Source organism: Nannospalax galili, unplaced genomic scaffold (genome assembly GCF_000622305.1).
Source record: "Nannospalax galili isolate Female #2095 unplaced genomic scaffold, S.galili_v1.0 scaffold324, whole genome shotgun sequence".
Classification (NCBI taxonomy): domain Eukaryota; kingdom Metazoa; phylum Chordata; class Mammalia; order Rodentia; family Spalacidae; genus Nannospalax; species Nannospalax galili.
This window is the reverse complement of record NW_008353027.1, coordinates 3950448-3976388: the sequence shown is the minus strand read 5'-3', so window position 1 is coordinate 3976388 and position 25941 is coordinate 3950448. Positions and strand designations below refer to the sequence as shown.

The following is a 25941-nucleotide window of genomic DNA, read 5'->3' as shown; positions in this document are numbered from 1 at the left end:
TTTGTTTCCTATTACTGCTGCTCTCTGGTTACTATGATGTTTAAAAACTGCTAGTGAATTTTTCCACAAATTCTTCTGTTTACAAGGTTGTTTGCACTCAGTTCTCTGTGGGACCCAATATAACCAAAAACCGTATTTCTAGGTCTCCATTTTATCATCTATAAAATATGGTTTAGTAATGTTTCATAGGGATGTTATGAAGATTAAATGTGTCTGGTTCATAGGATTGGCTTAAATCATGATTTTGCTGTAAGTTTAACAGCAATGATGGTTTGTTATGTTTCTTACATTTTCTCGTGACTAATGGAACATACCTGACGAATTACTCATTCCGTTAACCAATACCTTTGTAATCTTTGCACACTCTATTCATAGTTTCTACTAAAATACGTACACAATCTCGTTTCAGTTTCCTGTTTTTTTCCCCGCCAGTTGCCATGCCTTGGAATATTGCTCATTTTCTTGTTTTAAATTTTTATTTATTTTTATTTATATGTATGAGTGTTTGCCTGCGTGTATGTGTGCATATCATGTACAGAGGCCAGAAGACAGTGTTGGATCACTTGGAATTAAAGTTACAGACTGTTGTGAGCAGCCATGTGGGTGCTAGGAACCAAACTGGAACTGAACCTTACTCATCTGAAAGAGCAGTAAGTGCTCTTGACCGCTGAGCCATCTCAGCCCCAGTGGTTCACATTGTTTGAACTGCACATTCTAAAATACTAGAGCAGGGTGCTTTTAGTCCCATCTTCCTATTTGTATTCATGTTCTTTACCTCCTAGTTGAACTTCTGGTGGCTCTTAGTAGAATGTTCTACCATGTTTCTCTCCCTCAAATCTGTAGATTTTTTTCCTTCTACTCTCCTTTACCTCTCCTCCCCTCCCCTCTTCCCCCGTCTTCTCCCTTCTTGACAGGCTCCTGCTATGTAGCCCAGGCTGGCTTTGAACTCAGAATACTTTTGCTTCGGCCTTCTGACTGCTGGGACTAAAGGCATATGCCACCCAGCATTATTGACTTTTTTATTGCTGTTAATTTAATATTACATAGCTGTATAGTATCCAGATAACATCACATGGTATTCTTTAAAACTCTGCTTTGTTGTTTTATTTTCTTGCCCTATTAATTTCTCTTACACTGCTTCCAGCCTTACTTCAAACATCACACCCCTCAGTAAATCTTTCTTAATCTCTTCCCATGATCCCATTATGTTGTATAGAGATTAATTCTTTGTTTTCTGTTCTGTGTCTTAAGATAGTCTACCTTTACCATGGCAAATTTAGCTATGAACTATTAGAGCATGGAAGCTGGAGGGTCATCTAACATCCTAACTCTGATTTTGGAATAAGACAATTTGGCACAAAACTATCTCACCCAGTGTGCAACTCATTGTCTGATGGCAGATCTGAACAGGCCTTCTGTCTTCAGCTTACTCCTTTTTTCATACCAAACATCACTGTATAATACATGAGCAGTTTCTTTTATGTCCCCATGGTTTATTCTGATGATGTGTATATGTCATTTTTCTCTATTCAGTAAACTGTTAATTCCCTGAGTAAGGACTATTTGTTTTTCTCAGCATCTTTGTAGAGGTATCAGAGACTGTGTCATACCATAATGAATGAGTGAAAAATAAACACTTGAATCCTATGGTCTCTGTGCCTTTTGAAAGAAATAGATAAATTGAGGCCTCTAGGGGGCTGTCCAACACAGCAAGTTTTCTATGCACTTACTAATTTCAGATGGCTTTAGAATTAAATTATTTCCTATGAGAAAAACTGTTTAAAAAGCAATGAATAACAATAGCTAGCAATAATTTTGTTCTTTTGAGTACCAGATAGTGTTTAAATATTTTACATTTGCTTATTCACTTGATTTTTACTATTGTCCTCTAAGTTACATGCTAGTGGCCTTTATAAGCAGATGAGGTCATTTTGATCTGCTTTGTTATTGAAGCTTGGCCAGGCTCATCTGTCTAGTAATGAGAGCCAGGAATCGAACTGAGACGGTGCAGTCTCACTGCAGAGCCTGTTGTCTTTCATGTGTTGTTAAGGTCATTTCTTTTGCTTTATTCACCCTTTTTATTATGGCTTCTCATTTGAAATTATATTCAGTTTGCACACACATGACAGGAGTATCCCCCCACCCCTATTCTATGAGACTAAAAGTCAGACAAAGTAAAAACATGACATCCTCCCTTTAGTGTAAAGAAATTGAAACATGGCTAAAATTGTGAGGTATCTTTTTTTGTTGCAGGAAGTTCTTTCTCTACCAATTAGGCAATGCTTATTGATCACTTTAAAACAAATTCTCAAATTTAGGAGTAGAATGAGTGCTGTTGCTTGGCCTTACAAGGTGTGTGATGTCTGCAGTAACCTTAAAGCTTTAGTAATTAACACCTCATTTTACAGGGCATCATGAATGAGATGCTTTTAGCTATTTCACTAAAAATGACACTTTTTCTGTAAACATTTTTATTAAATTTCTGTGCATTTCATACATTTTAATCATATTTAGACCCTCCTCCCCTATCTGTACCCCTATAGCCCCCCTCCCCCAGATTTCGTGCGTTCTGTTATATATGTTAAGGCCTGTTGAGTCAAGTTTGTGTCCCAGATGTCCTTCTGTGTGACTTCATCCACTAGAACCTGGTCAGCCTATCTAGTGTCACTCCTTTAAAGACCAACTCCCCCTCACCCAGCAGTGATCATCTGCCAGTAGTTCCTCAGCTAAAGTTGGGGCTTCTTACCCATTTCCCCAGTTCTGTGTTGGGTTTTTGTCTGGTTTGAGTTTATGTAGGTCTTGTGCATGCTGTCACATTGCTGTAAGTTCATATGAGCAAGTTCCCAGCCACCTGGAAAACTCTTGTTTTCTTGTGGTCATCCACCACCCTGGCTATTACAGTCTTTCCGTCTCCTCTTCCTCAATGGTTTCTGAGCCCTAGGTGGCAGAGGTTTAATATAAGAGTACTATCCAGGGACATGCACTCTGCAGGTTCTTATTCTCTACATTTTGGCCAGTTGTGGCTTTCTATGTTAATCACCCTCTGTTGCATGAGGAAGCTTCAGTGGTGAGAGTTGAGAGGTGCATTAATATTTTCTCTGCCCCCCATTCTGCTGTGTTCCATGAGCTGTAGGTATAGAGGTTCCATTGTAGATGTGTCACTTGGGGCTGGGCATCTCACTGTCTGTTTAACCAGTTGTGGAAATCTGTAATAGTCTCCATCTGTTGCAAAAAGAAGCTTCTTTGATGAGTGGTGAGAGGTATGCTTGTCAGGGTAGTCCAGAAGCATCAGGTGGGAGGAGCAAGAGGGTCCTAGGTCCAGGCCAGGGATGAGGACAGTGTGGGAAGAGTCTTAACTAGCTACACAGAGTAGGTGTGGGCCCTGGCGTAGGAGAATATAGCTGGTCTGAGTGTGCAGGGGGATCAAGACCCAGTGGATAGGATTTGGCCTTAGAGACTATTCCAGAGATCTCAAGTGGGATGAGCAGGAGGAGGTCTAAGCTCCAGGCATGTGAGGGGCCTAACTAGCTAAGCGGTATAGGTGTGGGCCCTGGAGCAGAAGAACTAAATGATGGAATTTTTTTTTTTTTTTTCCCTTTTGGTCTTTTTGAGACATGGTTTCCCTGTAGCCTCAGCTGGCCTGGAACTCACTTTGTAGACCAGGGTGGCCTTGAACTTACAGAGATCCTCCTGCCTCTGCCTCCTGAGTAGTAGGACTAAAGGCATGTGTTACCACACCGGGCTTGGATTTTCTTTCTTTCTTTTTTTTTTAAAGCACCCGCATGGCAGCTAACAACCGTCCGTAACTCCAGTTCCAGGGGATCTGACAGCCTCTTCTGTCCTCCATGGGCCTTGCACAACATGGGTGCACTTACCTACATGCAGGCAGTACACTCACATAAAACAAAAATAGTAAATAAAATATTTAAGAAAAAAAAAAGCCCTCTCCATAAAGCATTTGCTACACAAACTTGATGACCCAGGTTCAACCCCCAGAATCCACATGAAGGTGGAGGGAGAGAACTGACTCCTGACAGTTGTCCTTTGACAATGGAGAGATGGCTTAATGGTTAAAAGTACTGGCTGCTGTGCTGGGTATGGTAGTGCATGCCTTTAATTCCAGCACTTGGGAGGCAGAGACAGGCACATCTCTGTGAGTTCAAGGCCAGCCTGGTCTACATAGTGAGTTCCAGGACAGCTGGGGGTATGGGGAGACCCTGTCTCAAAAAGAAGAGTACTGGCTGCTCTTGCAGAGGACCCAGGTTTAATTCCCAGCACTCACATGGCAGCTAACAACCATCTGTAACTCCATTTCCAGGATCCGACACCCTTTTCTGACCTGCACAGGCAATGTACAACATGAACACACACACACATGCAGGGTATACACTCATATATGTAAAATAAAAATAATAAGTAAAATTTATTAAAAAAAACAAACCTTACTATCAGTTATTGGTATATATTTCTTTCTCTTTCCTACCTTTTGATAACTTCACCTCTCTTTAATTCCTCCCTGAGAATATGAGTAGATACAGTAAAAACAAGTTAGATTTAAGTTGGTGAGATTTGTAATTTAATTGATACTCATATTAAATGTAAAATAACTTAAAATGTTATGATTGTTGAAAACAGAATTGTTTCATAAGCTAGTCAATGGTATTTAATATCATACATCAAACTAGCATATAAATAACATGTAAGAAAATGTGTGTAAGTTGCTTATTCACAGTTAATGTGTTAGCACTGGTATTAAGCGCCAGACTGGCTTCTGTTTTAGTGATTGAGATTGTTCTTCAGTTTTCGTGGACTGAAGGGCTCTAGTTTCCTGATTTGCTGCTGGCCTATTATGATCTTGGTGGTAGCAGCCCTGTCTTAGTCAATGTCCAGAGAAGATTTGCTTCTTAACCTTACCATCTAAGACCTTCTCCACTGACCAGGCTGCTTCCTTTGTCACTACTGGATTTTTCTGTGTCTTTCTTCATTCCATACAGAATGCCAGCATCTGAGCCATGCTTCTTGGGTATTATTTGGCCTTTTGGGAGCTCCATGATGCCAGAATCTGCTTAATCACTTATCTGTTCCAATAGTGAAAACTGCCTTCTGATTTTCTTCCTGTTCTTCTCATAAATGATTTTCATATAACATGCCAGAACACACACCTGTCTGTTAAGAACAGAATTACTAGGCTTTGACTCTTAGTAGTAGTTCCTTCTTTTGGGTAAATATGAGAGTTGCTTTTGGTATAATTACTCAGACTTTAAAAATAACTACTTACTAATACTTTCAAGTAGGTTATACATAAGATTCATAAATATACATTTGGGAATCTTAGAAGGGAAAATCAATTTTAAAAGACTGAGATGGATTAGGAGTGTAGGTCAGTGGTGGTGCATTTGCCTAGCATGCTAAAGGTCCTGAGCTCCATCTCTAGCACCACCAAAAAAAAATCATAACTAATTTCTGTTCTTTCTAACCTGAGTGTGAGTCTGGACAATTGGTTTGACCTTTTGTATCAGCGTATCTTATAAAAGTATATGCCAGAGTTGTTAAGTCATGTCTGTTTTTTAAAAGAGTTCTTATTTATTCTTTGACAATTTCATACATACAATGTGTCTTGATCGTAGCCACCCCAACCCTCCTTGAATGACCATTGCCGCTGCCTCCATCTCCTCTTCCGCTTCCTCCTCCTCCTCTTCATCCTCCCTTTTTTCCTTCTTTCTCTTCCTCTCTTTCTTTTAATAACCCACTAAGCCTAATTAGCCCTTCCTGCATCAGTATGGGCAAGCTACCAGAGGAAAAATCACTTCTCTCCTAGCAGCCATCAGTTGGTAATAGCTCCTCATCTAGGGATGGAGCATCATGAGTCCCCTCCCCCATCAATGCTGAAATTGTTGACTGACTGACTTGATCTTGTGCAGGTCCTATGTAGGTGTCCATAGCTGCTGTGAGTTCATGTGTGCACCAGCCATGTCATGTCCAAAAGTCAGCATTTCCCAGCTCTCCTCCCCATCCTCCAGCTCTTACATTGCTTCCACCCTCTCTTCTCTGATGCTCCCTGATCCTTCTAGGGGTTAATATATAGATGTCTCATTTAGGACTCAACAATCACTTATTTGCAGTACTTTGATCAGTTACGAGTCTCTGTCTTGACTGTTCCCCACTGCAGTAGAAGCTTCTCTGACCAAGGTTAAGAGCATCACTAATTTATGGGTATCAACATAAATATTTAGAAGGTAGTTTGAAGACACGTCTCTTTAGGAAAACAATAGTAGTAGATTCCCTCAACCCCCAAAGCCTTCAACCACCCCAGTAATGGGCTTTTGACCAGGATTGCATCAACAGCCACCCCAGTAATAGAATTTTGGCCAGGTTTACATTAAAAGCCAGGTGTTCCTTCCTGTGGAGCTGGCTTCAAATGTGAAAACAGTAGGCTACTCCTATAATAGTCACACCACTGTTTAATATTTATAACTTTTTTAAGGATTTTATATTTACTTTGCTTTGTGGTCCATGCAGATTGTTTATAAAAATAAGTGCTGACAACAGGATATAAATACCAATGCATGTACAAGTATGTTGGTGTGTGCATAGATTATATTGATAGTACATTGATAAGATACCAACCTTCATATTGAAACCTAAATCGATGTCTCTGACAGGTTTGCTTCTTTGCAGTTGGTGATGGATTAACATGCTAATTCTTAATAAATATAGACTTGGAACATTTTACAGAATATATCTTGAATGAGAGGAGATGAGGTTTTGGTTTTTGGGTTTGTTTTTTTCTTTTTTTTTTTTTTTTTGGTTTTTTTGAGCCAGGGCCTTTTTGGAGCCCCAACTGGCCTGGAACTTGCTATGTAGACCAGGCTAGCCTTGAACTCACAGACTCACAGAGATCTGCCTGCCTCTGCCTTCCAAGTGCTGGGATTAAAGGTGTGTGCCACCATGCCTTGCCAGATGTATTTTTTGGTGTCTGCTTAAACAAAAGGTGCCAACTTAAAGAAGAGTCAGTTTGGTTCAAGAAGCCAATAATGAGAATACTGCTTAGGGAGGTCAGGGAGCATGCTATCATTTAAACGAAGAGTCTCATTATCATTAAATTCAACAGGCTTGGATAGATTTCAGAAATAAATTTGAATAGTTCATGTCTACTTTGGGTGTACTATTTTGATGGAAGTTATTTGCATATATATATGTATGTGTGTGTGTATATATATATATATATAGTGTGTGTGTGTGTGTGTGTGTGTGTGTGACACAAATGAATTCAAACTGAACTAGTTGTGAAAGTACATGAATTAGGGTTTCAAATGACTGTTGAGTTCACTCTGGAGTTAATTGTGTGTTAGATACATGGCTAAGTTAAAGTACGTGAATATTTAAGAATGTATATTAATTTATTGAATTTCATTTAACCATTTTCTGTATAAGCTTATTTTCATATTATCATTATAAATGGAATTTATATCCAAAATACAGAAAACTAATGTGTATTAGGAAATAACACACTTTCATAATTAAAAACCTAGAACAACAGGCGTGGTGGTTCATACCTGTAATTACAATATTCTGGAAATGAATGCAGGATGATCAGAAGTTCAAGGTTATCCTCAGCTGTCTAGTGAGTTTGGGGCCAGGCTGGGCTACATGAGACTTTGTCTTGGAAGAATGGAGAAAAAAAATAAAAAGCTGAAGTCCTGGATACTCGGTCCAGTACTTATTGTTAATACCATCTGGAGTTTTTAAAGCAGAGGTTAGAGAAACAGGTCATCTCACATACCCAAAAGGAAGTAGCTGCCCCCTTGCTGGAGACGCGTGTTTCCAGTTGTCTTTTCTCTTGGCCTTTGCTTCTCTTTTCTTCCTCTTTTCCTTTCCTTTTTTCTGATTTTCCCATTTTTTCCTCCCTCATGGAATCCCATTTCTCTGCTTTGCCAACCTGAAAAGTGTTTTTACTACACAGTAAACCATTTCCTATTTTAATAAAAATCTTGCAGTTTACTTTTTTTTTATTTTTTATTTTAATTAAAAGAAGCATTTCATTACAACAGCATTAACCTATTCAATAACATTTTTCTGAGCTAGGGTACATCTCTTTCAAAATTGGCTGTACATTTCTAGGTTTACAGATGAATTATTATGCTTATATAATCTTTTACTCATTATAAACTCTATAAGACATAAAATTAAATGAGGTTCCAACGTTTAAAAAAGATCTCCACTGCGTTTACTTTTTAAAGCAGAGCTTTGCCAAGGAAAACTACCTGCATTAGCTTCCATTGAAAAGCCTCTCGTGATAATTAGCTGTTACTTCTAAGAAGGAAGCCATAGTAATTTCTGACTTGGTTCATGTTCAAAGTGACTTAGACTCAGCTTGGGACAGTTCTGATCTGCTTTTCTAATGCGGCATCCGTGCTCTTCACTAGGTGTTCATTTTAGCTACAGATGCTTCATATAAAACAGGGTAGAGAGCTTTCAAAAGGATCTGCACATCAAAGTGTAACTTGAACTTTGGTTTTACATTGCTTGGGGAATGCTTGTTGAATAGAACCAACAAATCTGCTTTCTTTCCTAATACATTAGCATTCTAAAGTTTTTAGTGCTTTTCACTTCTGTGCCTCTATGCCATATCACATGTAATGGGATAGTTTTATCACCCTGAAATGTTTTAACAGTGTTTTATTAAATATTGCCCACAGTCATGTTTTGTGTGATCAGGATTGTTTCCCTTAACTGCAGTTAATTCTAGGGAATGATGTGGCCATTTTTAGAGCCTTCAGTAAGAATATTTTTGAGTTTTTAAGTTGTAGTTCCATGTGCTTCCCCTCATCTGTAGTTTGCTAGGTGCTTGTTCATGAAGCCTGGCTTATCTTCTCTAGCCACATAGCTCTTTTGCTGGTGAAGTCCTTGATACAGAATACATTTTATTCAGTGCCCCACCACAATTTCCATTTGTCAGGTGGACAAATTGTTACAAATTACACAAGAGTTATATTGATCGTTGATGTATATGATCCTCCCAGAACCCCCATTTAAAAGTCAGGATTTCCCAGGCCCTCATGAACTCCTGACAATACCTTAACCTCAGCTTCTTCTATGCTGCTTAATGCTCTAATGTTATCAGTCAGCACTACCAAAGAATACTTCTGCACGTCAAAACTGGTAAGAAAGAAAAGATACATGTGAAGGAACCAAGTAGAAATAGTGGGAGATTACTTAAAATGAAATAATTTGTCTGGTGGGGTGGCACATCCCAGTATTCCAGAGGCTGAGGCTGGAGGATTGCCATAACAAGCAAGCCAGAGATACATAGCAAGACCCTGTCAAAATAAAATAAATTTTAAAAATAGCAATTTGTAGTGACTAAGAATTGTGTAATAATACATTTCTTGGCAAGAAAAGACATTCAAGATAATAAATGGACACAGCACATGACATAGAATAAGTATGACTCTGGGGATGGAGCTATAGGTCAGCTATTAAAAGCTCATACTACTCTTGCTGAGGAGCTGAATTTATTTTCAACACCATGTCAAGCAGCTCATAACTGCCTGCAACTCTAATTCTAGCAGATCTGCTGCCCTCTTCTAGCATCATAGGCACTTGCACTCATGTACACATACCTATACCTAGACCTACATAAGTACACATAATTTAAAATAAAATAAATCTTTTTTAAAAGTGTGACTCCGTTTTGTGAAATATGCTGTATATGTGCCTGTACATGTGTAAACCAAAGAAGGCCCATAATAATAAATACATTATTTATAACATTCTATATGTAACAGTCAATAGTTTTTGGATGTTAAATAACCAAATGCTTATGTTTTAGATTCTGAATGGAACAAGAACTTATAATTTGACTTGTTGAACTGGTGGTTTTGAATTGCCTTAAAATAAAACTCTCTTGGGATTAGATTAAAATTTTATTGACTTTGGGCTGGAGAGATGGCTCAGTGGCTAAGAACACTGACTGTTCTTGCAGAGGACCTGGGTTCGAATCCCAGCACCCACATGGCAACTAACAACTGTCCGTAACTCCAGTTCCAAGGGATCCAACAGCCTCTTCTGTCCTCCGAGGGCATTGTATGACACGGGTGCACTTAACCTACATGCAGGCATAACACTCATACACATAAAATAAAAATAATAAATAAAATATTTTTAAATGTTTTTATTGACTTAGTTTGGATTTTTTGCTATGGTCCCCTCTTCATATATTATGCTTTTTAAAAAAGTGAATTTTATTTTGGAGATAGGCACTGTTTGACTCTTTGAGAAGGGTCTCATATGTAGCCCAGGCTGTCCTGAAACTCACTGTGTACCTGAGGATGACCTTGAACTTGCAAACCTCCTAACTTTCCTCTTGGATGCTAGGATTACAGATATGTGCCATCATGCTAAATGTGAGTTGGTAGAGACCAAACCCAGGGCTTCCTGCTAGGCAAATACTCTACCAACTAAGCTACATCCTTACCCTAGGTACTTAAAAATAATAAGTTCCTAGACAAGGCTATGTAGGTGATAACATTGCACTGTAATGTTTGTGCTGTGTGCATTTGTAGCACTGTTCTTTTTTCTAGACTTCAAATCCAGAATATATAGGAGGAAGAGTTCTTCTCACTGTAGACCCTCCCCTTCCAGCCAGGTCCCAGCACTATGGGTTGAAATCCAGGGGTTCTAAACTTATAAGGAAGAGGAAGAGGAGGTGTTCCTGGACCACTTGCCCTACTGGTGGGAGGGTTCCAGAAAATTCAGAAACAGTAGATACAGTGAATCCACAATTAGGCAGCAGTTTATCAGTAACTATACTTTTCTGTGGTACTTCTGTTTCATGGTGTCCCTTATAATAACAGTGTATATTTTAATAACAGTGTATATTTTAGTAAACTTTTATGTTTAAGCTAACATCTTGTAATTTTAAAACCTTTGAGCTTCATTTTAATAATCAGAACATAAAGCATTAAACAAGTTCTGACAAACAGGCAAAGATTCTTGAATTCCCACTCAAAATAGCTGTGGTGCTATTTTTGGTAGGGAAATGTGAAAATGTTCTTAATTGATAAAGCTACGAATAGTTCTCACATCTTTGTTGTTTGGGTTGTTTTTTTTTTTTTTCAATACAATGATTATTTTTTAAACTCATACTTAAATCACTTATGAAGCTTCAAACATAGCCCCAGAAGGATTTACCCCTCCCCCAATACGATCATATGAATAGACTTTAACGCTGCTGCAGGGAGAGGGAGTGTGGTAGGTACAGGGTCTTGCTCTTTGGTTCATACAGGCCTTGACTTCACCATTCAATCATTTATACCTGGCTAGTGAGCAGCCTCTTTGAACTGTTATTCTAATACCATATATGGCACTCATTTAGAAGCTCAGCAGGGTTTTTAAAGAACAGTCACAGATTTGTGAAGCTGTCACTACTAGAAAATTTCACATTTTCATCACCCCAAGAAGAAATCCCATGCCTATTGGCAGTCACTCCTCCTCCCCCTCACTACAGAGTCTGAAAATCACTAATTTATTCTCTGTGTCTATGCTTGTTCTGGACATTTTATGAAATTAGAAGGACAGAATGCATAGGCCTTTGTGTCTGACTTCTTTATTGCAGTGTTTCCCAGGCTCACTCTTATTGTAGAATATGGCTGTTGCACATTCTCTTTATCAGCTTATCGAGTGGTAGACATTTTCCCACTTTTTGGCTATTATGACTACAGTGAATATTCATGTACAAATTTTTTCTGGTGGTCATATGTTTTCATTTTTCTTCTGTAGGGATTTAGGAGTGCAACTGGCAGGTCATGTGATGATTACTTATTGTTTTGAAGTATTGTTAGTGAATTCTCCAAGCATCTTTATCATACTTCTACCGACAATGAATGAGAGTTCCACCATCTTTGCTAGTGCTTAATTTCTATCATTTTAGTTAACAGCTCTCTTCTGTGATTATGAAGAAGCATAGCATTTTAGTTTTGATTTGCATTTCTCAGGTGACTAGGATACTACTAAGAGTCTTTCCATGTGTTCAACTGGGTTTTTTTGTTTTCTTTTTGGTTTTTTGGTGTGTGTGTGTGTGTGTGTGTGTGTGTGTGTGTGTCCGTCTTTATGAGAAATGCCTTTAAGTCCTTGATTTTTGTTTGTAGGTACTTTTGTGGGGACTACAAGGGTGTTTTTGAGACAGGGTCTTGGGCAGCCTTGAACTCTGCTTTGTAGCTGAAGGTAACCATGAATTCCTGACTTTCACCTCTCAAGTGCTGGGATTACAGGTATACACCACCATACCCAGCCACCTTTACTCATTTTTATTGTATTTATTTGCTTTTATTACTATTACTATTGTGTGTGTATGTGCACACGCATGATGTGTATGTGTGGGTGCATAGGCCACAGAGCATGTGTCAGAGGACAGCTTTATGTAGTGAGTTCTCTCCTTTCACCTTTTGTTCTGGGGATGCAACTCAAGCCACTAAGCTTATGTAGCCGTTACTCACTCAGCCATCTTGCCCACCTCTTTGCTCATTTTAAATTGGGTTATCTCTGTTGTTTTAATTCTTTATATATTCTGAATGCTAGTCTTTTGCCGGATGTATGGTTTGCAAATCTTTCATTCATTCTGTGAGTTTTGAGGAAGTCCTTTTTCTCTTTTTTTGTTGTTGATCATGCTTTTAAGTTATAGCTAAGAAAGCCATTTGTTTTTTAAAAATATTTTATGTGTATGAATGTATTCCCTGCTGTGTGTAAATGCACCGATGTTGTGCAGTGCCTGTAGAGGTCAGAAGAAAGGGTCAGCTCCCCTGGAACTGGAGTTACAGATGGTTGTTAGTCACCATGTGAGTGCTGGGAATTGAATCCAAGTCTCTCCGCCCCGCCCCACCGCAAGAGTAGCCAGTACTCTTAACTGCTGAGCCAACTTACGTGTTCCACATGTTTTCCAACTTGAGATACAGTTAAAAAAAATTTATATACATCACCAGGCAGGGCGGCATACGCCTTTAATCCCAGCACCGTGGGAGGCAGAGACAGGCAGATCTCTGTGAGATCAAGGCCAGCCTGGTCTACATAGTGATCATGTTCCAGGCCAGATGGGGCTACAGGGAGACCCTGTCTCAAAAAGACAAACAACAACAACAAAAAATTGTATACCTCATTTAAAAGAAAAAGTATTTCCATAGGTATAAGCTTTATCATTCACTGTAAAGCTATTAGAGCGTGTATGGAGGGTGGGTGTAGGAGATATTTTGTCAGTGTCACGGTTCCTAGCCAGGTTTAGACCCACTTGTCTCCTGGGAAGACAGTTGACTGGCCTTTAGAACAAAATTTCACCTCTGAGGTCAGCACAGCTGCTTTACCAGACGTTTCCTCTTGCTACTTTATTTGTACAAATTGAAAGTGCTTCTTAATTTATTTTATGTTAATGTTCCATAAAAATGAAAAATTCACATGCAAAACTACCCTTTGACTTTTCAGAAGAAAATAAGTTATTAATTGACATTATTATATTAGTCTAACTTTCTAGTGTGGCTTTCAATAAAATTAACAAAAATATTAAAGCTATTATGTAAAATAAAACATCAGCTATAATTCTCTTAGTATGACTGAGTTCTTTTGGAAAGAAATCTTCAGAGTATTAATATATTATTTCTAAAATCACTACTTCTACTTCCATTATATGAGTCTGCCTCTGGCTGCTCTACTGAAATTTTTCTGTACAAAAATTTAAAAGTGGGGCAAGGGAGATGGCCCAGTTGGTAAAGTGCTTGCTGTACAAACATGAGGACCTGAGTATGACTGTTCATGGCTGTAAAGCTAGTGTGGTGGGTCCCTGAGGTCACTGGTCAACTGGTTTAGCTGAAACTGTGAGCTCCAGGTTCAGTGAGAGACCTTGTCTCAGAAAGTAAGGTTGGGAAGCAACTGAAGTGGGCATCTTGATGTTAGCTTCTGGTGTGGGTGCACACACAAACACACATATACACACAGCAAAGAATAAAATTTTAAAGCAACGTGCCTTGTCCTATCAGTGAGATTGATTCCAGTCTTCAGTAGGCCGATGTGCTTCCCTGTAACACAGTATTTAGTGAAAATATTACCAGTATTTGCCTTAACTGTAATGTGACAATATATTTGGCATTGTCTAGACAGAATTATAATAAATACAATAATTTCAGTAAGACAAAACACACTTTAAACAAATGTGTAGATGTATTTGAATGGGCACTTTTCGTTTGATCATAGTGTCAGTTAAGACTCTGCTGCTTCGGAGATTAAACATTCCTGACGGTAATAATGATAGCTTTTCACGTGTTAATTATTCTTTCTAAGTGTCACTGAGCATATTAAAAGTAGGCTTCAGGGTTAGTGCTTACTTTCCAGTCTTCCGTCCGTGAAGAATACAGGAATTTCACGTAGTCCTCTTCCGTTCCTCACTTCCCACCACCAAAAGACTGTTTACTGTAAAGGTCTAAAAGCATTCATTTTAAACTGCTCTGTTATTTTTATTTAATGGATATTGTAATTGAGTGTATTCTTAAGCTAATTTAAATGTGAACCTTCTTCTGAAAAGCATGTGATGCAAAATTTGACATGCATGAATATGTCTTAAGCCAAATGTGCATGTGACAGTTTGAGGCATATATATCATGTCTTTGTTGGCCCGGCAGCATATCCTGTGTAAATCTCTGCTTTATTTGACTTTGTGCATGCAGTACTTATTTAAATTAATAAGGTATCAAAGGAAACTGAAGGTGGAATACTAATTACCTTTGGTTCTCTCTGTAATTGGTTCTCTAACAACTAAATACTGTTGCCCTTCATTTAGTAGAAGTTTCAAAGATGGGAATGGAAAAAAAAAAAAAACTTTGCTTTTGTTGACCACCTATTGCATTAGGTATTTTACATTTGTGATATTTTATATATCTCATTACTTTATTATCACAGCACTTATTGAAAGATAACAAATTTTCCCAGCTTATCCGATTCAGAAGCAGGCTTCTAGCATTTGATGTCATTTAGAGTAACACATTGTGTTAACAGTTAGGGTTCCAATCACACTTTTGTTCCTTCCTCTACATTTGGCAAGCCAGCATCTCTACAGGATGGCCTTAACCTGCGTGTTATGCACTGATTGCTCACTAGTACTGTTACATTTATATTCGAGCTGCCCTGTGAATGCCAAAATGTCACCATCCCTTTCTCCATTAAAATATATATATATATATTTGTGTGTGTTTATATATGTGTGTGTGTATATATATACATATATGTGTATACACACACACATACATACTGGGGCTGGAGAGATGGCTCAGGGGTTGGAAGCACTGGCCACTCGCAGAAGACCTGGGTTCGGTTCCCAGCACCCACATGGTGGGTAACAACTGTTTCTAACTTCAGTTCCAAGGGATCCGACACACTCTTGTGACCTCTGTGGGCATTGCGCTACAGAGATGTACTTACACACATGCAGGCATTACACTCGTATACATAAAATAAAAATATTTTTAAAAATACTATTTCAAGTTGGAAGCTTGACTACTATGCATATTCTGTCCTTCATTTTCACCTTTTTTGAAGTTCTTTGTTTTAGGAGTTTACATTCTATCATGTAATTAGAATGTTGTACTTTATTACCTATGGATGTATCTTCCAGTCTTGGAAAGTGAAATTATGTGACTAGTTATGGGTTTTTTATTGTTGTTATTGTTCTTGTTGGTGAGAAGTCCAGAGTTTAGTTTGGTAGTACTGGAGATCCAACCTAGGGCCTTGCAAGTGCTTTACCACTGAGCTACATATGACTCTGGCTCAATACATATATATATATTTTTTAATGTGTATGAGTGCTATGCCTGCAGGTAGGTAAGTGCACCCGTGTCGTGCAATGCCTGTGGAGGACAGAAGAGGCTGTCGGATCCCCTGGAATCGGAGTTACAGTTGTTAGCTGTCATGTGGGTGCTGGGATTCAACCCTGGGTCCTCTGCAAGAACAGTCAGTGTTCTTAACTACTGAGCCATCTCTCCAGCCCCCAGCAATAATTTTTTTAGATCCCTAAGCAAGCCAGTTAATGAATCAAATTGTTTGACATGTATTACTGAGGTTTTATTTTTATACAGTTTATTTTTATATTTAATATTGTTCATATCCCATTTTAACATTTTTTATATATCCCCTGAATTGCTCACATGCTTACATGTTTATTTTTCTCATATTTTAGTTTATGTTGTTTCTTAAATTAACAGCTGTCAAAAATGCCAAAAAATTCCTTTGATTAAAAGCCAGAATTTTTTTTTCAAAAGGTTTGCCTTTTTGTGTAGGTATTTGAAGTCATATTCTTATAATATGCATGTTTTTGTTCCTACATATTTTGTGATTTTTTTTTTCACAATAGGAGGCTCAAGATTAAATTTTACCATTATAAAATGAACTAACAATTGAGGGGGGAAAAGAGATATTTTCATTCTGTAATTTATCTGTTTATGCTTGGCACAGTTCTCATTGATTGTACAACAGACAAGGGATATGAAACGTTGAGCTGGAGGCCTTGGCGCACACTGCTTCCAGGACCAGCAGTTGTGAGACTGAGGCAGCAGGATGGCAAGTTCCAGGCCTTCCTGAGCTTGGTGATTACACAGCTGCTGTACTGTGGCCTTGAGGAATAGGAAATAGTTTTAAACACAGATAAAACAATATAACCCTTAGGAGTAAATTTTGTCAAAACGATTATCTTTATAACTTCATGGAACTTTATAAGCTTGATATGAATTCAGTATTATGAAATGTCTGTTCCTCTGCTTAGCCCACAACTCCCTTACAGTGGACTTTTTAAAATAATTTTTAATGCAGTAGTCAACTGGGGTTTGTTTTTGTGTGTGTGTGTGTGTGTGTGTGTGTGTGTGTGTGTATTTTTTGGTTTTTTGGGGGGGTTGGTTTTTATTTTTATTCTTTGAAAATTTCATATATGAATGCACTAAATGTACCTTGATCATACTCAGTTCAAATCCCAGTACTTCCCCCTTCACATTTTCTTTTTTAATAACACACTGAACCACACATAGTTGTGCTCACCCTTAACCCCAGCACTTGGGAGGCAGAGGCAGGTGGATCTCTGTGAAATCGAGGCCAGCCTGGTCTGCATAGTGAGTTCCAGGCTAGCTGGGGCTGCAGGGAGATCCTGTCTCAAAAAACAAACAAAAAAAACCACACACTGAATCCAATTAGTGTTGCCTGTGTGCTCAAGTGTGGAGCCGTCCCCTGGAGCATGAGCAACCTATTGGTGGTCAGATCGAAGATGAAAAATGACTCTTACCCCCATCAGCCATCAGCCCCTCAACTAGGGGTGGGGCCTCATGAGCCCATCCCCTAACCCCAATCCATGCTGGAATTTTGACTGGCTTGATCTTGTACAGGTCTTGTTCAGGTAACCACAGCTGCTGTGAGTTTATAAGTGCTACAGCCACGCCATGCCACAGTATTTCACAGCATTCCTCCCCAACCTCTGGCTCTTACATACTTTCTGCCCTGTCTTCTGTGGTGTTCCCTGAGCCTTAGGGTGGGGTGGGGAGTGGTATAGGTTTGCCATTTAGGAATGAGCACTCACAATGACTTATACTCAGCACTTTGACCAATTATGAGTCTCTGTATTAACCACTGCCTGCTCCACTAAGAATCTTCTCTAACCAAGGTTGAAAGCAGCACTAATCTATGAATATAACTATAAAAATAGAGAAGCCAGTTTAACAATATGACCATTTAACAAAACAGCAATAGTTGTTTCCCCACTAGACTATAAGGCTCCCCAGCCATGGACTTATCACCAGGTTTACAGTACAAGACGTGAATTCTCTCTTGTGGAGCAGGCCTCAAATCTAATCAGAAAGCAATTGGTTACCCCCATAACAGTCATGCCACTATTTTAACATCTTGATGGCAGGTCTGTATTGTTGCAAGTAAGGACCACCACTGGGTTATATCACTGGTGGCTTTTCTCCCCCAGTGGTCTGCATAGCACCTTCTAGTACTATGAAAGCTAGCTAGCAGGGAGTAAGTTTCTAGGTCAATTCCAGATTGATTGATTTCTCTGTGTCCTGCAACCAAAGTATGTGATGTCTTCAGCAATATGGTCTTACCATCTAGTTCTGGTGAGCAACCAAGAGCAATGGCAAAAGCCTGTGTTGTTTTGGTGGCCTCCGGGACCTCCCTGACCAACAAATCATAGGGAGGGATGCTACACATGGCACTGAGATCCTTATAACTTTGTGAATCTTAGAAGCTTGATATGAGTTCAGTATTATCAGCTGTCTACCCACCAACCTCACAACCTCTTACAATGGACTCTTAAAAAGCTTTGTCTCCTTTTTTTATTTATTATTTTTATTTTATATGTATGAGTGTATTGCCTGCATGTAGGTAAGTGCATGAGTGTTGTGCAGTGCCCGTGGAGGACAGAAGAGGCTGTTGGATCCTCTGGAACTGGCGTTACAGACAGTTGTTAGCTGCCATGTGGGTACTGGGATTCGAACCTGGGTCTTCTGCAAGAACAGTCCATGTTCTTAACCACTGAGCCATCTCTCCAGCCTAAGCTTTGTCTTCTAATGCAGTAGTCAGTCAGGTTCATTTTTATATTTGTCTATTATAGCTTATCATACTTTTAAAGGTGTGACAGAATCTTTTGTCTCTTTTTCTTTACTTGGTATTGTTTTGCTATTTGATACCTGTCTTACTGGAATCCAGTTAGTTGATTCTAGAGTGTCTGACAGTCCATATTTGCATGAATTTGATATACATGGGTTTATTATAATAAACATTTTTCCCGTGATGTTGCATCTGTGCTGTTGTGTTTCTGATTAAACCATGCAGAAGACACTTTTGCCAGCATAGAATTGTGACCTGAGTCTGTAGTTAGCAGCAGTAAAGAATTCATTGCTTGGGTTTTTTTGTTTTTTGTTTTGTTTTCATTTTCAAATAGACAACGACTGAACGACCCTTCATTCAGAAGCTATTTCGTCCAGTGGCTGCAGATGGACAGCTGCACACGCTAGGAGATCTGCTCAGAGAAGTCTGTCCTTCTGCAATTACTCCCGAAGGTGAAGGTGAGGGCCTCAATAATCTTAACACATTTCTGTCATTTTCTGTTCCAACTATTTTGTTACTGGTGTAAAACAAGTGATCTACAGTTACACATCTGAGCCAGATTCTCTTATCATTTAGGGGAAAATTGTAACAAAACAAGAAATCAGTTCTCTTCGGTAAAATAAAATACGCTGCTTTTAAATTACCCTCTTACCACATCTCTCATGCTCTGGGACTTTCTAAGTACTATTTTAGTAAATTTGAATATATATACACACACATATATATATTTGAAATTAAGTACACACAAGTATGTATCTGAAATGCTTGGCAACCAGAATGTTTCAGATTTCTTTCAGAAGTTGAAATATTTGCATACATGAAGTGAGTTGTCCTTGGGATGGAACTATAGTCAAATAGGAAGTTTATTTGTGCTTGAATGTACTTATCACATAGCCTGGAGGTGATTTCTGCATATTTTAGTGTGTCTGTGTTTTGTCACATGCAAGCAGCCGCAGAGTTTTCTGCTTGTGCTGTAACGTCAGTGCTAAAATTGTTTTGGGTCATTTCAGATTCCCATGTTAGGACTGCTCAGAATACACTTGTGCATATATGCATGTGTATGCATGCACATAAATGTCCTGCTGTTTGGGGTTTTGGTTTTTTTTTTTTTTTAAGTCCAGTCATTGCCTAGTTACTAAGTAATCTGCAATCTCAACCACATGGCTGATTAATGATTTTTTTTAGGAGAAATTTTTCAGTGATATATTACCATGTTCAGTCTTAGTTTATCCCTTTCCTTCCCTGAACTTCTAGATTGCATATCAAAGTTTTTAGTGACCTCTCATATACAACCTTGTATCTCTAGTATTAGGGTAGGTGTTCACTGACCATTTGAATTACCACATTCTCTCTAGCAAAGAATTCTTAGCCCAAATCGTATTATGTATGAAAACTTTGTTTTGGAATAATTAATCCTCTTAGTTATTATACAGTCTTAGAATAAATTCATCCTTACTGCTTTATAATTTTAATTTTCAGTGAGGGCATCCATTCAGGCTTTTCTTTTTGATAATTCAATTTTCTTTAAAAGTAAGTTTAAGTCGGGCGTGGTGGCGCACACCTTTAATCCCAGCACTTGGGAGGCAGAGGCAGATGGATATCTGTGAGCTTAAGGCCAACCTGGTCTACATAGTGAGTTTCAGGCCAGCTGGGGCCACAGGGAGACCCTGTTTCAAAAAGACCAATAATAAGAATAAGAATAAGAATTAATAATAGATTTATAGAGTTAGTTGTGTAAGCATTATTATAATTTGGTCTTGGAACATTTTGTCGGCCTAAAATGTCTCCTTGTACTTATTTGTCGCTAACCTCTTTTTCAACTACCCACAAGCAACCGCTGGTCTACTTTCTGCCTCTATAATTTGCCTTTTAAAAATATTACACAAATGGAGGGAACTGGAGAGATGTCTCAGTGGTTAAGAGCACTGACTGTTCAGGCTGGAGAGATGGCTCAGCGGTTAAGAGCACTGACTGCTCTTGCAGAGGGCCCAGGTTTGATTCCCAGCACCCACATGGTGGCTACAAACCGTCCACTGACTGGTCTTGCAGAGCATCCACGTGGCAGCTACGAACCGACCTTAACTCCAGTTCCAGGGAAATCCAAAGCCCTCCTCTGACCCGTATAGGTGGCACTGCACAACACAGTGCACTCACATACATGCAGGCAATACACTCATATACATAAAATAAAAATAATAAATAAAATATTTAAAAAAGAACACTGTTCTTATAGAAGACCCAGGTTCAAATCCTAGCACCCACATGGGAGATAACAATTGTCTGTAACTCCAGTTCCAGAGAATCCAACACCCTCTTCACACTCACACACACACACCCCAACCCCTGGCATTGCACAACATAGGTGCACTTACATACATTGCAAGCAATACACTCATACACATAAAATAAAAAATAAATAATAAATAAAATATTAAAAAATAAATTACACAAATGAAATCATGTAGTAACTATTCTTGCAACCTGGCATAATGCTTTTGACTTTCATCCTTATTTTTAGCATGCTTCAATAGCTTGTTCCTTTTTATTGTTGAATAATATTCCATTGGGTAGACATTTCATTTACCTGTTTATCAGTTGATAAGCATTTGAATTAATTTCCAGATTTTTATGAATAAGGCTGCAGTGAATGCTCACATAGACATTTATGAGAAAATGTTTTCATTTTTCTTGGTTTGATAGGTTCCTAGGAGTAGAGTGACTGGGTTCAATAGTGACATTTTGTTTTTGCTTTTTGATCATTTGTTTTTGTTTTTTATTTTTTTGAGAAAGGGTCTCACTGTGTAGCCCTGCCTGGCCTTGCCTGTGTAGACCAAGCTGGCCTTGGACTTTAGGGATTTGCCTGTGTCTGCCTCCCAAGTGCTAGAATTAAAGATGTGTACCACTATCCCTGGCTATGTTTAATTTTTAAAGAAACTGTTGAGCTTATCCAAAGTTGATGCACTATTTTAAAATCCTACCGATGATGTAGGAAGATTCCAGTTTCTTTATATCTTCACCAAAATGTATGTGCTTTATGGCCATCCTGAAAGTTGTGTGGTGGTATCTCAGGGTGGTTTTAATTTGCATCTCCCTAATTTGAATTTTCCTGCTAACTGCCACTGTTTTTGTTGTTTCTTTTTGTTTTAGGAAAAGCAGTTTATTGAGCACATGCAGGAGGGCAGGGGGCTGAGCAGCGTACCTCCAGCAGCCTCCCTCCATGTTTTATGTCCTTATTAATAACCATTTGTAGTTTTGACTAATGTCTATTTAAACACCACCACCCCCCACTTTTCATTTTTGTTCTACTACTGGATTTTGAGAGGTATTTACATATTCTGGATGACATTTCTCTTTAATTCGTATTTTTTTCCAAGTCTGTAATTTGTCTTCTCATTTTCTTCTGGAGTAAATAATTTTAATTTCGATGGAGTCCTATTCAGTTTTTTAATGGATTTTATTTAGTTTTTAAAATGTATTTTAGTACGTAATACTTTACATTCTTATAATACAGTGTATATGAAGGGATTCAGAGACCAGTCTCTCCCTCATTTCCCCTCCACCACACTAAGTGCCCCTCTGGAGGCTATGTTACCATTTCCTCCATCTTTTTTGTTGAACTCAAGTTTTGGAAATTTGGTAAACCTTCACTGACTTGGGATACTCTACAGCTCCTGTTCATCATCTCCAAATCATAAGGGAGCTTGTCCACAGTAACACTGGGTTTCGTTTACACATGTTTTTGCACTAAATTTTTCTCTTTTTGAACACTTTGTAGTATATTTTGAAGACTATTTTATCAATTAATCATTGAAATTTAAAATTCAAAAATTCAAGTGTTACCTTGTGTTTTTCTTAGGTTTTTTTTAAACAACCTTTCTCTACCCTTACCGCCCCCCCTTCCTTGATGGAATCTTGCTCTGTAGCCCAGGCTGGCCTGGAACTCACTGTATAGACATGTAGCAATCCTCCTGGCTTTGCTTCTTAAGTGCTGGGACTACATACTTTCACCATGCCTGGCTACAGTCGATTTTAAAAATGTCTCTCTTTTTTGAGACAGGGTCTCCCTGTATCCTCAGCTGGTCTGAACTCCAGCCTGTAGACCAGGCTGGCCTCCATTTCATAGAGTTTGCCTGCCTCTGCTTCCTAAGCACTGGATTAAAGGTGTGCACCACCATGCCCAGCCTCAAAAATAAGTCATTTTAGGTTTATTTCTTGATATGAGCCCACGGGATCCTTGATTATTGAGTGTGAGAACATCATATTGAAACTCAGAATCTTCAGAAAGCAGTGTTCTCTGGTGATGCGCCCCATTGCTAAGTAGCAGCACCTTGTCAGTGCCCACAGTTTTCAATGTGTGCTGTTATGTGAGGGCTCTCCCCTTGCTACATTTGTGTTTTATTTATAAAAGAACAAATTTAGCAGTTGTTCTTTTTAACCCAAGGAAAAAAGATTTGAAATTTTGACTTCTCTTTCATTAACTTGCTAATTTTATTTTTATTTCCTGGTCACCAGTTTCTAGCTGTCAGATGTAATTGAGGAAACTCACTAGTGAAGAATGGGAAGGGGTCAAGAGTTACTTTAGTATATGTGGAAAGTCCTGTAACTAAATTAACTTTGGATTAATTTAGTCCAGTCTCTGAGTTTTTTCAGATGACTTGTCAAAGATCTCTTGGCTATTGAGTTGAAGAACAAGGTTAAGAACTCAGATCTTCATAGTCTTCACCTTCTGGTCTGTTAGAGTTTGTTTGTGTTGTTTTTAATTTTGTGTGTGTGTGTGTGTGTTTTAAAAAATCTTTTTTCTGTTTTTAAAAAAAATTTCTGTTTTTAAAAAAAATCTTATTCTAGGGGCTGGAAAGATAGCTCAGTGGTTCAGTGCGCTGGCTGCTCTTGCAGTGGACCTAGATTTGATACCCAGAACCCACATAGTAGCTAACAACCATCTATAACTCCAGTTTCAGGGTATCCGATGCCCTCTTCTGACCTCCACAGGCATTGCTCAACATGGGTATGCTCACATACATGCAGGCAATATACTCATACACATAAAATAATAATAAGTAAAATATTAAATGATAATAAAAAAATCTTAGGGTCTGGAGAGATACCTCTGTGGTTAAAAATGCATCCTATACTTCCAGAGGATTTCAGTTGGGTTCCCAGCATCCAACTGTCTGTAACTCTAGCTCCAGGAATCCTATACTCTCTTCTGACTTCCAAGGACACCTGCACTCACGTGGTCCACACACACGCACTTGCATGCACACACACACACACAGTATAAATCTAAATAAACAAACCATGGCCAGGCACAACAACACACTTCAAGTTCTAGGCCAGCCAGGGCTGAATATAGTGTGACCCTGTCTGTTAAAAGAAAACAAACAAACAAAACTTAGTCTAAAACAATGCTCTGAAATTGTGTTTTTCCATAACTCTTCATTCTTTGAGTTCCCACTCTGTTCGCTTGTGTTATTTCCTGGTGTGAGCTTAGGAACCTGAGCTGCTTCGGTGTTTACTCTGGGCTAGTAGTGTTTCTGTACGAAATTCTAGCCACTCTGGTTGAATTCATTAACATGGTGACTGTGGGCATCAGGCATATAAATGAAAGCAATCTTATACCCTTTATCAGAGCATTTTCGTGTTCACTTTTGCTACCTTCCACCCAGGCCAGCCACAACAGTACATATAAGATGAACATGACCTCACCTAAGCATATTGAGCCAATTTGTCACCATTTTTTAAAGATTCTTTGTTCTCTCCTAAATTCTAGCCTGCCTCACCTGCACACTTTTTCCTAGAGAATAGACAGCACGACTTTACCTTGAAGAGGGAGGTGTAGGGAGGCGCCACTCCAACTTTAATCCACAGATCCGTATCTTAGACTGTTTCGGATGCTGGAGGTGAATGGCAGGCTTCTCAGGCCTCAAACTGGCAAATGATTAGGTGGAGCTGAGGACTCAAGCTGGTTTGACTGATGTAAATAGCACTTATATTTTGAAGGTACTTGAGATGAATGTTTCATTCTCTGAGGTGGACACATCCTTAATGATGTATCTTTTCTTTACAAAACTCTGTTTCTTTGCCACTTCTTTTTGTCACTTTTATTTTTAGAGAAAAAATTAACAATAACAAATAACAAAACTTATGGTGAGTATTCAGAAACATCAAGTCTGTGTCTCGGTGAGGACCCATGCACTGTGTAGTTCAGGACACCTAGAGCACTGTCAGATGTGGAGCATCTTGACACACCTGCACTCAAGCTGAAAGTGAAAGACTTTAAATTTGGGTGTGTATGGATAAGAGCTGGCTGTCATCACCTGATAAAAAGAGAAAGTGCTCATAAAACTTCTGTGGCACCATTGCCTGCTACTCCCGAGAAGTGATTCAGGCACGAAGGAATTCAGTCTTATTTCATCATGTGACAGTAGAATGTGCTAATATTTAGGAAGACGTGCTTTAGGTCATTGTCTGGTGGAGTAGCACGCGAGCTGCTTTGTGTTCTCTTCTTTTTGATCTTGTTAAGTGGCTGAGGGAGTTAGCCAAGTTTGAAGTAACAGGAAATAAACCAAAGGTGAGCCCAGGAAAATTGTTTTTGTGGTTTCAGCTGTAGTTAAAATGACTCAGAGATCTAAGCTATATCAGACCTGGAGTGAAATATTTTTCTTTGTTCATTACACTAAAATGTCAGTCTAAAAAACTAAGAGCCAACTAGATACCTCAGCATATAAGGGCACATACCCCCAAACCTGATAACCCACGTTGTTCTCTGACACAATAAAAGTAAATAAATAAACAAACAAACATTGAATTGGAGGAGGGGGGTTGATAGGGTCTCCCTGCAGCCCCATCTGGCCTCACTACACGGACAAGGTTAGCCTGGATCTCATAGAGATCCACCTGCCTCTACCTCCTAAACACTGGGATTAAAGGTGTGCACCACCACATTAATATTAAATTTTTTAAAATTAAAAGCCATAATGTGGAGCTGGAGAGATGACTCAGCTTTTAAGAGCACTGGCTACTCTTGCAGTTAACCCAGGTTCAATTCCCAGCACCCACATGGCAGCTAACGACTGTCATTAACTCCAGTTTCAGGGGAATCCAGTGCGTTCTTCTGACCTCTGTGGGCATTGCACAACATGGGTGCACTTACGTACATGCTACACTCACACATAAAATAAAAATTATAAATAGTTTTTTTTTTAAGTTATAATGGCTGGCGAGATGGCTCAGTGGTTAAAAACACTGACTGTTCTTGCAGAAGACCCAGGTTCGAATCCCAGCACCCACATGGCAGCTAACAACTGTCCA

The 25941-nt window shown here is 38.9% G+C and overlaps 1 protein-coding gene across 2 annotated transcripts in view; it reads left to right on the top strand.

Moving 5' to 3' along the window:
* The window catches only part of Atg5 (autophagy related 5), a 132684-nt gene that overhangs the window by 95216 nt on the left and 11527 nt on the right, over window positions 1-25941 (top strand). For both annotated transcript variants that reach the window (XM_008850300.3, XM_029554639.1), the window contains one exon: window positions 18965-19088. In XM_008850300.3, the coding sequence (XP_008848522.1) occupies window positions 18965-19088 (124 nt within the window). The remainder of the gene's footprint in view (window positions 1-18964; window positions 19089-25941) is intronic.